At 43.3% G+C, this 14,433-nt stretch overlaps 1 protein-coding gene and 7 non-coding genes across 8 annotated transcripts; all 8 read right to left on the bottom strand.

Moving 5' to 3' along the window:
• Positions 1–5,298: 5,298 nt before the first annotated feature.
• trnaq-cug (transfer RNA glutamine (anticodon CUG)) lies at positions 5,299–5,370 on the bottom strand. The gene has a single exon. It is a non-coding gene; the product is annotated as a tRNA-Gln (tRNA).
• A 317-nt stretch (positions 5,371–5,687) lies between these two features.
• trnaq-cug (transfer RNA glutamine (anticodon CUG)) lies at positions 5,688–5,759 on the bottom strand. Its single transcript has one exon. It is a non-coding gene; the product is annotated as a tRNA-Gln (tRNA).
• A 200-nt stretch (positions 5,760–5,959) lies between these two features.
• On the bottom strand, positions 5,960–6,031 carry trnaq-cug (transfer RNA glutamine (anticodon CUG)). Its single transcript has one exon. It is a non-coding gene; the product is annotated as a tRNA-Gln (tRNA).
• A 345-nt stretch (positions 6,032–6,376) lies between these two features.
• trnaq-cug (transfer RNA glutamine (anticodon CUG)) lies at positions 6,377–6,448 on the bottom strand. Its single transcript has one exon. It is a non-coding gene; the product is annotated as a tRNA-Gln (tRNA).
• A 293-nt stretch (positions 6,449–6,741) lies between these two features.
• On the bottom strand, positions 6,742–6,813 carry trnaq-cug (transfer RNA glutamine (anticodon CUG)). The gene has a single exon. It is a non-coding gene; the product is annotated as a tRNA-Gln (tRNA).
• Positions 6,814–7,125: 312 nt separating this feature from the next.
• On the bottom strand, positions 7,126–7,197 carry trnaq-cug (transfer RNA glutamine (anticodon CUG)). Its single transcript has one exon. It is a non-coding gene; the product is annotated as a tRNA-Gln (tRNA).
• A 248-nt stretch (positions 7,198–7,445) lies between these two features.
• Positions 7,446–7,517, bottom strand: trnaq-cug (transfer RNA glutamine (anticodon CUG)). The gene has a single exon. It is a non-coding gene; the product is annotated as a tRNA-Gln (tRNA).
• A 3,214-nt stretch (positions 7,518–10,731) lies between these two features.
• Positions 10,732–13,930, bottom strand: LOC142904635 (homeobox protein Hox-D9b-like). The gene is made up of 2 exons (XM_076050866.1): positions 13,139–13,930; positions 10,732–11,942 (listed from the first exon to the last, which is right to left on the bottom strand). Exons 1-2 carry the CDS (start codon positions 13,818–13,820, stop codon positions 11,698–11,700), a joined length of 927 nt encoding a protein of 308 aa, XP_075906981.1. The 5' UTR covers positions 13,821–13,930; the 3' UTR covers positions 10,732–11,697.
• Between the last annotated feature and the right edge of the window lie 503 nt (positions 13,931–14,433).

Below are 14,433 nucleotides of genomic sequence, written 5' to 3'. Positions count from 1 at the left end.
AGCTATCAAGCACTATGTAGGAGATACTTAGAAAAAAAAGCAGACGCTTAGACGTTTTCTCGGTCACTACTCACTATATTCCGTGATTTACAGCGCCACCCAGCTGCTGGTGCAGCGTCGAGTCGCCCCCCAAACAAAGAGTGTCCCGGGATGACGCTCGAGGTGCATTCAAGGTAAATGGGAGACTGAAAAATTCTCACGACCTCCGGCCGGAAGGTGAGGGGGGGTAGGAGGAGGACGGGTGGGAGGGAAACCGACGCTAAATCTGCGAGGATCCGCATGTGAGGAAAAGATTCTCAGGACTTTGTCGCCATCTAGCGTTGTTGTGGAGGTATAACCATGACATCACTGTCTGACTTGTGGATCAGTGTGTGTGGCAGCATGTAGATGTAAGGATGCATACTGCAAAAAAAAAAATACTTCTATTTGTTTTTATAATGATGGCTTGCATCATTTCATTTGAGCCGTCATCGCTTTACAAGTGGAGTCATTTTTTATGATTTTTTTTTAAATTTTTATTGTATTTTATGTTTTTTTACATAAGCGAGTAAAGCACTGCAGATATGAAATCCTCTGCTCCCTTTATCTTAACTGAATTGAATTGAATTGAATTGGTTTTGCTTGCTTGCTTTTGCAGAGAATGATCCTAATCTGCATCTGCATTATAAGTACCATTATTTTAGTCTGTTTCTTGTTTTGGATTTAACCTATCAGAATAAGCTTAATATATTTACAAAGAAATATCAAATATATGTTCTGTTCAATAGAATTTACTCAACAGTTTGATTTAAAGACACCTTTGGTCTGGTATCTTTACGACCCTCTAGTGGTTAAAAAGTGAAACAGCATTGATAAGCTCTGATTTGAATATCTAATCCTTCAATGAGATAAAGTGTGTTTTTTATTTACCTCAAAGCCCCTTAACCTCGTAACTTTTATAGGAGGAGTCTATTGTAACTCAAGGTTAGAAATGTCTTAATTCGCCGTTTAAAGACTTTCAAATGGCTTTAACCATCTTTTGATTGTTACCTTTGATTGATGATCATTTCCTGGCAGTTCAGTTTAGGTGAGGATGCTCATCTTGTGTGAGCTCTGGAAAACAAACACACAACAAAAAGGGAAGAGATTCATAATTAGTGTTCAACCAATTGTGATGTGATGTGATGGGAAAGGACGGATGGATGATGCTGTTGTAGTAAAGCCGGTCAAGTTCTGATCAATACGCAGGATTTCAACTGCCGTCGGGAGGACGAATGTGGTGTCCGGGACAAACCTGTGTGCTGCTCTCTTCTCTCTCTGTGAGTCTGAGGTCGCTGCGCCGTCCTGCCGAGACTCAGCGAGCAGCAGCAGCGTTTGACTCTGGACAAGGACTCACTTCGACTTCCTGTCTCCGTCTTTTCTGTCCACCTCAAATTTTTTGAACGTTTGTTCCAATCTGTGCGTCACAGCTTTCCCTGCCTCCCTTTGTCTCTTTGTTTCTCTCTCTGCTCCCCCCCTCTGTCTCTCTCTCTCACACACACACAAACAGAGAGAGAGAGAGAGAGAGAGAGACAGATCTGCCACTGCTGCATTGCAGTAGGTTGTAAATATTGAGTGCCAGCTGAGCTTGACTGAGCAGCGGCGGTGAAATACTGTCTTTGTCTCCCTCTATCTCTCACACCCCACCTTCTGTCCACAGGAGGGGGGTGGGAAGGGAGGGGTCAGGGAGAGGGGGCGGGGGGCTGGCGAAAATGTGAAATTCAGAAGAGGAAGAAAAAGAGAGGAGATATACTGTCCCTCACTCTCTTTGTTTGCGTGACACCGCGGTTGCCCTCGTAAAAAAAAAAAAAAGAAAAGAAAATGAGGAGAACGGTCGGTGAACACAAAGAAACCGCAGAGCAAAAGGATTCCTCCTATCTTCTCCTGTCCATCTGTCCACAGTGGTGGTTGTTGCTGTGGAGAAGGAAGGAAGGAAGGACGGAGGCGTTCAGCATCTCCAGCTGAAGGATCCGAGTTTTGACTCTGGTTCTCTATAGTTTTTTAGGGCAAGATTGAAGTCTCTGCTCAATCCAGTGCGGCAGGCAAAGAGGAGATGCATGAATTGTCGTCGAGGAGCCTGCAGGTGGGTGGAGCCGTTTGTGGCCTCCACACCTCCTCTGATTTTTCACCTCTGTCTGTTTTTTTTTTTTCAGTTCAGAGCTATTAGATTAGAAGCCTTGATCGTCGTTGTACTTTGCACAACAACATTTCATTCAATCCTCCTTGACCAGGACAACGGGACAAGTGAAAAACGTCAGCCAGCTATTAAAACAACACAACAGTAAAGTAAAATACACGGCCTATTGTGCAAATGTCGCTTACCAGCCATGTGATCTGAGTGCTGAGTACAAAGTGGAAGCCTCACAAGCCTTCCTGGAGTATATGTCAGCGTTTTCAAATGCAAATTGATTGTAATTCTTTCTTTTAAAAAAGCTGGCTAATTTGATGTGTCCGCCTGGTCAAAGTCCTGCAGGTGCTCACACTGACCGCTGGGAATCTCACCTCCCTGCTATGATATCCCCTCAGAAATCCACTTCTAATATTCAAATACGCAACTTGCAAACCCTCATCAACACATGAGGAACATAAGCACCTGATGGACGTTTGCAGGCCCAACCAAACTGTATGCCTGTTTTAGCTGAACGATGTCGCGCTTCGTGGCTCAAATGCTGAAAAATCATACAACCGGCGCACGGAGGCGTTGTCTCTTCATCTATACGCACGACCCGTTGACATTGAATGAGAGGCGTGCACGTGCGTGTGCATGAGTGAGTGTGCGGTGGTAGCTACCTGACAATTGAGCATCTCGCCGCTCTCCATCTCCCCCCACCCCTGCGGATGCAGGACTGCAAACAGGGGACACACACACACACACACACACACACACACACACACACACACACACACACACACTTATTTCATTGTCTATTGTGAAACAGTATTTTATGTGTCCCCCACAGGGATAAATACTACCCATATCTATCTATCTATCTATCTATCTATCTATCTATCTATCTATCTATCTCGACAGTACACATTACACACAAAACAAAAACACACAACTCAACACAACCTATACCTGGTGTTCGTGCAGGTGGTCAGTGCAGCTTCCTTCCACTCACAGCTTCAGCGGCTTCAATTACTGTTGACGTCCGTCTCATGTGCCCTAATCAAACTATTGTGAGAAATGAGAAATTGAAAATAAGCTGATGGTGTCGGGGGAGATGAGGAGGTGGAGAGGAGGAGGAGGAGGAGGAGGAGAGAGTCGCCTTTAGCTGATGGATAAAAAATAATAATAAGCTGTCCACACGGGGAGGCGCGCGGTGCCTACCAACAGCTCTGGGCTACAGGGAGCGCGCGCGAAGTAAGGCTATAGCCGCACGCGCACACATGACCGTGGGTGGCCAATGGTCGACGGCGTTGGCTCGTAAAAAAGAGAAAAAAAGAAAAAGAAAACCACTTTATGGGGTGTACGCGTGCGTGCGAGCGTGCGTGCGAGCGTAAGTGTAAATCACGTGCGGACAGAAAGGGGAATTAGTTGCAGCTGCATTCAAGCGTCCAGCATTTAAAATAAACACGCGCGCAACACGCACGCACGCACGCACACACGCCGATGGCAGCGTGTTTTTCTCATCTTCACAGGGCACAAGCTGTGATTGGTGCGTGAGCTCCACATTAATTAGAATTGTCTCGTTGCGTTTTATTGAACGAACCCTGCCATCCCCCATCCCCACACCCCCCTCCCACCCGCCCACTGACCAATCACGTCGCCGGAAATATCAGCATCACGCATCTAAATAACTCCAAAGGCCTCCACGTTGGTTTTCTGCTCTGATTTTTAAACAACGAGAACATTGCTATCAATAAGAAGGGGGGGCAAACATTTGAGATATATATCAACGCGTTTTTGCATCAAACTCGAAGCTTTTACCAGTCAATATGGAATCCAGATGCTTTATTGGTATTTGCACCATTGAAAAGCAAAATGAGGCGGATTTGTGTCTGAGAAAACACAACTGATGTCCGCAAAATACACGAGTTATTTCAAGTGCACATCGTGGTATTGAACACGAGTAGGCCTTTTAAAATTACTTTTTGCGTCGACAAAACCCGGACAGATTCTGCCTATCAAACAAAAGTCTGGTTTGTGTCTCAGCAGTACTGAGGCGTGGTGTTACATGGAATTTCAGAACTGCTTTTAAATGGCGCAATGTATGTTTGGTCGTCAGTATGTTGCGCTGCATTTTCAGATAATTCTGTAAAAAAAAATTGCGCCTCATCCCCTTTTATAAATAGAGATTGATCGAGAGACCGGATGTGCCTAAGGTGATTTGGCACAAATGATTCACATCAGCACGTCAAGTAATATGAATATGTTTGAAAACGTCGCTCTCGTCTTATTTTGCCGTCGAAATCGTCAGAAAAGGCCTGTGCTCTTCCTTTGAGAACACCTCAAGTTGACCACCAGAGGGCGGCAGAAACAAAAGAATGACTTGAAGGTCGACACCTTATGAGCTGATTTATCCGATCAGCTGTACAAACACTGTCATCTTTTTTTTTTTTTTACGCAATGGTTGAGAAACTCAGCCCCAGACTATGATTTTAATATTAGTGTGTTTAGTGCGTTTATTTTACATCAGTGTCTAAAGATTTGAAGCATAACAGACAATGACATTAAAACAATTCTGTTTCCAATTGGCTGATTTCCTTCTCGTGTCTATCCGGTATCAACCAGCTGTATGTCTCGTGCCATGCAGTCATACAGCTGGTTGCACGTTTTTGCATTTCACACTTGACGTGACCTTCATATTGTTGGTCTCTGTGCTTTATTGTCGTTAAAAGGAAGTAGCAACAATACAAATTGATTCATGAATAGCCTCAGCTTTATTGCATTTTTGTAAAGATTTATAGATAATTTAAAAAAAAAAAAAAATCTTGACAGGGCTCACATCCAAGAGACGCGGCTTCACTGACTTTGATAACCACAATTGTTTGGTTGCTGTTTTTTTTTTTTTTTTTTTTTTTTTTTTTGCTGTTTTGTCGTCTTTGCCATTCTCGTCTTCTTATCGAATGTTTTCACACAGATCCATTTCCAAAACCTTTTTTTATATATATCAGAGAAACGAAGTGACAATTCTTGGCTCGAGTTGCTTCTTTTTTTAAAATCTTATCACTCTTGATGTCTTATTCTTATTATTTTCCGTATTGTAGATTTTATGCAAATTAATATTCAAATACGCAAAAGTGATGGGAATTGCGCGGTGATCCCAACAGTGGTAGAGGTTCTACTGAGATTTGAACTCAGATCGCTGGATTCAGAGTCCAGAGTGCTAACCATTACACCATAGAACCGCTAATGATGACCTGCCTGTCGTCATCACGCATGGTGATACAGGTCACCTTGTCCCTGAAAGCTCACAAGCCCTTTTGTTATTTTTTGTATTTACCAGGACATCGTTGGTATTTGTCACCGTGTATGACATCAAAACGAAGATTAACAGAGTTTTTAAGATTATATGGAGTGAAAAGAATGTAGAGTCTCTGTGTAGTTTAAACAGTCTATATCGAGTATCATTAGATATATTTTGTTCTAATTCCATCTGTACACTTAGTGCTGGAAAACAAAATACTCATGCGTAATGGGTGACCTTAAAAATTAGAAAAGTATAAGGTTCTACTGAGATTTGAACTCAGATCGCTGGATTCAGAGTCCAGAGTGCTGACCATTACACCATAGAACCGCTGGTGATGACCTGCCCATCGTCACAAACCACTGCATCTTTGACGCCAGAACACAGAGATAACATTTTAATTTCATTCAGAGAAAACATCGTTGAAAAACTGCGGAGAATTTCCCATGCCATTAATATTCTACCTATAGTTTTGTTTTTGGACACTTCATGCTGGGGGAAAAAAAATATTAATGAGTAAGTGCACAATCAGGTTCTACTGAGATTTGAACTCAGATCGCTGGATTCAGAGTCCAGAGTGCTAACCATTACACCATAGAACCGCTGGTGACGACCTGACTGTCGTCACAAACAGCTGCAGCTTCATGCATTTAGATGAATGAGTAAAGTTGAGGAGGAAACCACGAGCCACCTTGTCCCTGAGACTGCTCTAGTTTGATGATTTCAATTGTTTTATTCTTCAACTATATGTTTGAGAGTAAAAACGGTGCAGAGAATGTCGCTTTGTGGATTTGTTTATATCGTACCGCTGATGATGACCTGCCCATCGTCACAAACCACTGAATCTTTGACGTCAGAACACAGATAGATAGAGAGCATTTTAGTCCGATGTGGACTGCTGCTGGGAAACAAAGTATTTATGTGTATTAAGTGATGATGGCAAAATCAGGTTCTACTGAGACTTGAACTCAGATCGCTGGATTCAGAGTCCAGAGTGCTCACCATTACACCATAGAACCGCTGATGAGGAGGAAACCTCGCGCTCTCTTGTCAGGGACAAACTGCTTATTTTTTTTTTTATTATTTTTTTTTTTTTTAACTTCGCGTCATCGTACATCAAAACAAAGATTAAGAGACATTATGAAGATTTATTTATTTATTTTTGGACAAGGTAGAGACTGGTGCAGAGAATGCCGCTTTGTAGATTTGTTTGTTGAGTGTCGAGGCAGATGAAGCAGTCAATATCAAGTAGTTGGATTTGAACATTTAATGGTGAGAAACAGTAGTGTGTTGAGTGATGATCAACAAAATCAGGTTCTACTGAGATTTGAACTCAGATCGCTGGATTCAGAGTCCAGAGTGCTAACCATTACACCATAGAACCGCTGATGACGGCCTGACCATCGCCACAAACTGCTGCATCTTTGACGTCAGAACACCGCTAAAGAGCATTAAGGTTTATTTAGAGGAAAATGTCGTTGAAATACTGCGGAGAATATCCCATGTCGATTCAGGCTTGATTCGTGTTTATTGCGTAAATATTTTACAGATAGTTTTATTGTGAACGTCGTTGTTTCAAGACCGTGTTCAGTCTCGAGTTAAGACACATATTTTGTTCTAATTAGTCCGATCTGGACTCTTAATGCTGAAAAACAGTAAGTATTTATGTGTAATAATAAGTGACGACGGCAAAATCAGGTTCTACTGAGATTTGAACTCAGATCGCTGGATTCAGAGTCCAGAGTGCTAACCATTACACCATAGAACCGCTGATGGTGAGCTGCCTGTCGTCACAAACAGCTGCAGCTTCATGCATTTAGATGAACGCGTAAATTTGAAGAGGAAACCACGAGCCACCTTGTCCCTGAGACTGCTCTAGTTTGATGATTTCAATTGTTTTATTCTTCAACTATATGTTTCAGAGTAAAAACAGTGCAGAGAATGTCGCTTTGTGGATTTGTTTATCGTTACAGATGCAGCCGTCAATATCAAGTGTAGTGATGATCACTAAAAATCAGGTTCTACTGAGATTTGAACTCAGATCGCTGGATTCAGAGTCCAGAGTGCTAACCATTACACCATAGAACCGCTGATGACGGGGAGACCCCGCGTTCGCTTGTCACCGTAACTGACGTCAACTATGACACCAAAACCAAGATTAAACAGAGATGAAGAATGAATGAATGAATATCGTGTGTGTGTGTTCACCATTGCGTCGATGCGTTTAGATTCTATAAGTGGACGCTTCATGCTGGAAAACAGTGTAGTCATGCGGAATAGGTTGTAATCGCAAAACCAGGTTCTACTGAGACTTGATCGCTGGATTCAGAGTCCAGAGTGCTCACCATTACACCATAGAACCGCTGACGTGGTGCGCTTGGTTGTCACGCCGGGATCCGCGTGCCTGCCGAAATGGAATGGCATGCGCAACGCGGGAGCGCGCGCCGCTGCAGCAACACACAGACGTGGCTGAATGAACGCGATACATCGTTAATGTCTTTGTCAATGGCGAAGCATTGGAAACGACGTAGGCCACTAAATTCGGAAGCTAATCTGAAAAAGACGTTTCACTTACGCAACGACCCCTGTGATATTTATATTTAAAACGTGACCTGTCATTAAAGAAATAAGCTAGCTGTCAGAATGTCATTGTACTTGGTATGTCCTTTACTGTTAGAAAAAATATAAATAAACTGACAACCAAGTTGGTATTTATCAAACAGCATTTTGGACGGTTAACGCCTCACGCACCCCTCATTGTTATTCTGTGACACTTGATGGTGGAGAAAAAAAAAGCAGTTCTCGGCATGACCCCAGGGTTCAACGTGGTGTAATACCCCCACCGTGAGGACAAAAGGGGAGCTGCATGCTTTGCTTTGCTTTTCAACCCAGTTTCAGTCTTTGGAGGTTGCTTCTAATATTAAACGTTCCCTCTTGTTGCGTCACTTGCGAGGTTAATGCGTCTGTTGTTGTTGTTGTTGTTTTTTTAATAAACAAATTAGATTTCACATAATAGATACTCTAATCTCAGAGCTGCCGTAAGGACTCCACCAGCCTGCGTGCTCTTTAACGACGGGTGCGTTGTCAGCCTGCGAGCCATTTGCGGGTTTATTTCTGGCAGTTGCCTCGTATTGGGAGCGACACTTAATCGGCAGCAATTATTTGGAAATTACTCGCCGCCCTATTTAATTTCTGCAGCACAATTATTATCCCCTTTGTTGCACTATAGGCTCGTTCATTTCGGGACGCGCGTGCTCAACCCGTCAGGCCTGCACAATCCCTGAAAGCCTTTGAAATTCTTGCTTTCGCCCGTGTTTTTACTTATTGTTTTTCTTTGAAAAAAAATGTTTAATTCTAAAAAATTATGTGACATTCTTTGGGAATAGAAAGAAAATTATGACTTTCATTTTCAAGCCTTCCAAACAATCGGACAGTCCAACACTCACCCCCCGCGATGTTTTTAATCTAGAGATGTTAGGTGACCGCATCCTTTTATTCACCGCCTCGTCCACGTGGGTGAACTACCCGCGCACGTTTAATAAAAATAAAAAAAATGACGATGTTCACCGCAGGGAGAAAAAAAAATGTTTCACTGACATTGTAGCATCACAATGACCGAGTGAGAGCGGACATGGAAAGAATGAGCTGTCAAGCAGAGATAACCGAAGACAGACAGACAGACAGACAGACAGACACACACACACACACACACACACACACACACACACACACACACACACACACACACACCTTTTGCGTCCCCTGCATGTTTTGTGGTCCTGGTGGAAGCTGCCTCTCTGTCTGCAGACAATGACTTTAACATCTAGAAGGACGGTTGCACCTCCGAGGCAGGAAGGAGGCTTCAATAAAATCATCCAGCCACGGTGACTGTCTGGGCTAAATTACTTTATGGTACCTCTCTTTTCTCTCTCTCTCTCTCTCTCTCGCTCTCTCGCTCTCTCTCTCTCGCTCTCCGTGTGTGTGTGTGTGTGTGTGTGTGTGTGTGTGTGTGTGTGTGTGTGTGTGTGTGTGTGTGTGTGTGTGTGTGTGTAAGAAAGTCACGTTTATTCCCCAAATGCACGCAGTTTCTTTATGACCCTGCAGTAGGAAAGAAGTCATTTGTGGTCGCAATAAACGACGGAAGCTTCGGGGCTCCACACTGCCTGACTTTGACAAAACAAGGGGAGAGAGAGAGAAACGTTTTCTCCCCAAAATCTCTCGTCTGTCTGAATCAGAGAAACGCATGCTTGAAAAATGAACAATAACTTAATTAAATAAAAGCTATTAAAAAAGAAACTAACTAACTAACTAACTAAGTACAAGTTTGTTTCATACTGTAAAAATGAGAATTTCACATTTCCATTCCAAGAAACCTACGGGATTGAAAGATGAAGCTAAATCTCCTTTATTCAGTCATATTTTTTATTTATTTAGATCTATTTTGATTTAGTTTACGTTTTTTGTAGATTTCTCTCGCAGGTCTTTATCATTATTATTATTATTATTATTATTAATAATAATAATAATAATAATAATAATAATAATAATAATAATAATAATCACACACTCGCCACACGCGATCGTCTTTTTATTATTTTGTATTAATTCGAGCAGCATGGTTTGTACAAATAGCCACTTCAATGTAATCCCACCACAGAGAAATGTGTTGCGATTTTTTTTCCTGCAGATTTTAGGAAAACCAACAGCAAAACAATACCTTCCATAAATAATATTATATATCTGTTGGACCTCAGCCTGGTGATACCGTACATGGAGAGAGCCGGTTGTGCGTGGTTTTTCAGAGTGTGTGTGTGTGTGTGTGTGTGTGTGTGTGTACTGCATTTTTACACTCACAGAAATAACATATAGACATGGCTACAACAAGAACAGTAAACGAGCCCAACGGGCCACATGCACCTCATAAAACATCAAATACAACAAGATGTTGTTTTTTTTTTTCTTTAGAAAAAAAAACGTTTTATGGAACAAACATTTTAGAAGCAGATTTTGTTTTATTTTTGTGCAATGAGTTTTAAAAAATTATGTTAAGCCACCGCAACACGCATGATTAATATCAAATAGTCGTTTTTCTTTGTTTATTTTGATTATTTGTCACATGAAGTAATACAACCCGTGCAGATCGATTTCTATATTTGAATAATTTTACACAGCTGACCCGTTAGCAGGAACAAAAATATCCTCGTTGCTGAATTACAGCAGCTGAAGTTACTTATAAAAATGTGTTTCTGAAGCTCCCTCCTTGAAGTGCATGTGGTTTAACAAAGTCACAGGTGGACAGAGAAACAGTTAAAAACAAAACCTTTATACAAAAAAAATTCACATTTATATTGAGTGATGTGCCCGTCCCTCGATGCACGTGGTTTCTTTTTTCTGAAAAGACAACTTTCGTTAGAAAACTCGTGTGTGGAAGCTGCGTTTTCAAAAAGAAAGCAATTAAAAACACAACAGAAATGTCGAGATTTCACTTTTCGACGAACGGGAACAGGGAGCTTATGTGTTTCCTCAGCCTAAAGTCACCATTGGACCCCCCCCCCCCCCCCAAGTCTCCCCAACTTGGTACACCTCCGTATGCTTTATTTGTACAATACACAGGCTGAACGACTGTTTCTCCAGGCGATAACAGACGTGAGATCGACCATCCATCTTTTATTGGCCGCCTTGTCTCATCTGGCGCGCACCTCCCTTTTTTTCTTTCTTGCTTTTTTATGGGGACAGTTTGCATTTTGGCACAGAGGGTCCAGACAATTTATGTCACGTCAACTATGCGCCAAGTAGTTTCGACTTTGGACACGTGAGTTTTACAGCCTTAGTGGAAACAGATGTGTTTTAAGGAAAGGAAGAGAAGCTATTCATAGAATCTTGTGTTTCGAACGAGTTTCTTCTTCTTCTTCTTCGTCGTCGTCGTCGTCGTGGTCTCCCTGAAAAAAATGGTTGGATCCTGAGCGTCCGCCTTACAGCTCAGCTTATTGACATGCACATGGAAGTAATACACACCAAAAGACACAAAGATTAGTAGTTTCTTTTCTCTTTTTTTGGTTTATATAAAAAGTCTAACAACACTCTCGGTCTCCACGTCAGAGTTTCAAACATTTGCGGAGCTTTTTCTCCTTCTTCTTCTTCTCCTCCTCCTCCTCCTCCTCCTCCTCCATCTCCTCCATCTACTTGGAAGCAGCCATTTCAGCGTCACGGTCGCTTTGCGGGTCGAGGAGCTGAGCTCGACGTCAGCCTCACCTCCAGCTCGTCCACCTCATACATTCATCCCCCTCCTATCGCGGCTCATCAGCTTCTTCATCTTCATGCGCCTGTTCTGGAACCAGATCTTGACCTGGCGCTCTGTCAGATTCAAGAGTCCCGCCACCTCCAGGCGCCGCTCCCTGGTCAGGTACATGTTGTAGAGGAACTCCTTCTCCAGCTCCAGGGTCTGGTGCTTGCTGTACGGACACCGCTTCTTCCGGGTGGACTTTGCGTAGATCCAGCTGGCTGATGGGTTTTCTGCAGGAGGAGGTTTTTGGTGGGAAAAGGGTGGTTAAGTTATAAAATAAAGAAAGAAATCCAGTTTGTATGCCTGCAACTTTTGCTTCATTTTCTGCATGCAGTGTTCTGTTCCTTTAAAGAGCATCTTGGCACAGTTCTGTGACTTAATTAAGTCTTTCTACGTCTTCTTAAGATGATGCAATGCATCACGATGCTATCAAAGCACAACATCTGAATTTTCATGCTTGTGGCTGCTTTTAGATTTTGAAAAAAAAAGAAAAAAAAGGATAAATCCGAGCATTTTAATATTATCACGTTTAAAAAGCTCTATATGCCTAAACCTTGCATACATATACGCACATAAATACACAGATCTTTTATTTTAGTGAAATAGAGTCACTCAAATGAAGTAACTGTGCTTTTGTTTGATAATGATGATGATAATAGGCGTTTATATGAAAATAAAGAGAGTCCATCGTGAGGAGGGATCATGTCCCTCGAAGTGGATTTGCACTGATTTTTGTGGTTTCACAGTCACTGACATCAACACGATGGGAGTTCAGTGGGACATTCGTGGCCTTCACCACCAAACGCTCACTGTTGAAACTAAGCCCACGTTTCACAAAAGTAAAATACTATGACAATAAACGTGACAATAAACCTCAGATTGTCTAATTTTGTGCACGCTTTGGCAAGTAGACGTGAAATCTTTGGTTTAATTGCCGTTTCGTTTCAAGCCGTTTTTTTGGACTCCAGTACAGTTATTTCCCCCGCAGTTTTCCACCTTTAGCAACGTTCTAAATATCAAAACAGCAACACCTTCAGTTTTCAGTTTCGCTTTGACAACGATATATTTTTTTTTGCAAAATAGTTTTCCATCTATGTTTTGAAGTAAAAACAAAGACGTGCGGGACAACTTTAGGCACCCCCTGAAGAAACAAAGCACACAACAATCTGAAGTTTTCCCCTCGTTGCTGACAAACTAGTGGGTCCAAATAAAAGCAATGGCACCTTAATTATTTTAATGGACAATAAAGTTTTACATTTTACCGTTTACACGACATTTATAGGGCAATAAAAGTCACAGACAGTTACTTTGGCCGTGTCACACTCTCGCACTCCAATACAGACAGACATAGACACACACACACGGACACACACACACCTTTGCACACGCTAATAAACATTCCAGAGTTTGGTCCAGCTGTCTTTACCCGGGTCATGCTGCGTTTTTCTCTCCTCGTCCTCCGTTTTGGGCTCCGGCTTCCCTCCGAGCTCCTCCACGGTGCCGAGCCGCTCGAGCACCACCTCCCCTGGGCTGTCGAAGCTGGAGTCTCCGGGGCTGCCGTGCGAAGGCGGAGACTGCTCGGGTTTGACCGCCTCGAACCTCGGGCTGCCACCGGAGAGGTCACCCTGAGCCGGAACGCATGCGGGGAAGGTGGACAGGGAGGCCTCCGAGGCGGGGGTCGAGCCCTCCCAGCAGCGGACGAACCTGTTCTCAGAGCCGGCCGTGGGGGCGAGGTGCTCGGCTTGGCTCTGCGTCTGCTGGCCGTAGTAGGGGTGGTGGTGCCGGTGGCTGTGGTGGTGGTGATGGTTGAGGAGGGGGTGCGGGTGGAAGAGGCCGGGGCTCGGCTGCAGCTGCGGGGACGGGGACGGGGAGGACGCCGACGTGGAGGTGTTGCTCCACGAAGCGAAGCTGCTCAGGCCGGTTGGTTTGGTGGAAAAGTGGGAGAAATCCGGGATGTGCGGTCCGCCGGTGCCCTCCTCTTCCTCCGCGCCCCGGACTGCCTTTGCACAGCCGGCCGACGAACCCTGCAAGCCTCCCGGGATGAAATGTGCACCGTACGGCTCCTCGGTCTGGAGCCCCATGATGGAATAATAATTCGTTAGCGACATGTTTATTTTATTATTTCAATAAAAAAAGACACTAAAGTGGAACAGTAAAACGTTAGATGGGCTGGTATAGTGGCTTACATCCTCCCCTAAAATGGTAGTATTTTTTTTCCCTGCCCTTACCTTCTCCTCGGCTGCCCATTGGTTACATCGGTGATCACATGGTTGGACTGTATTTACCCAGTATTAGAAATAAATCAAACGAATCCCTGTGGCTTTGGAAATGCAGCAAGAATGTTGCCACATGGCTTTGAGTGTGGTGTGGAATTTTGAAAACAGTGTTCTTAAAACGTTGCACGAATGCAAAGAAGGAAAAACAAAACAAAACCAACAAAACAGTTAACAAGCTGTGTGCGTGCGTGCGTGCACGCATGAGTGCGTCTGTGTTTCGGTGATGCTTCTTAGTCACCGAAATCCTTCGTTTATTTCAATCAATCAATCAATCAATCAATCTATCTATCTATCTATCTATCTATCTATCTGTCTGTCTGTCTGTCTGCTTGTCTGCTTGTCTGTCTGAACTTTGGGGGGTGTGGCTTGAAGCCGATCGATGAAACAATGGTCCCCGGTGCAAAATGCACATTTCTGACCGTTTCCCTGCACATTTAAAGCGCCC

The sequence above is a fragment of the Nelusetta ayraudi genome, unplaced genomic scaffold (assembly GCF_046127955.1).
Source record: "Nelusetta ayraudi isolate G7.1 ecotype Tasmania unplaced genomic scaffold, CSIRO-AGI_Nayr_v1 ptg000130l, whole genome shotgun sequence".
Lineage (NCBI taxonomy): Eukaryota > Metazoa > Chordata > Actinopteri > Tetraodontiformes > Monacanthidae > Nelusetta > Nelusetta ayraudi.
This window is presented reverse-complemented; position numbering and strand designations above follow the sequence as displayed.

Bases quoted from the DNA above. Each gene is read 5' to 3' on its own strand.
- LOC142904635 (XM_076050866.1), bottom strand. From the start codon at position 13,820: ATGTCGCTAACGAATTATTATTCCATCATGGGGCTCCAGACCGAGGAG. The intron at 11,943-13,138 runs GTAAAGACAGCT...CTCCTCCTGCAG, and splicing joins AAAAACGCAGCATGACCCGG to AAAACCCATCAGCCAGCTGG.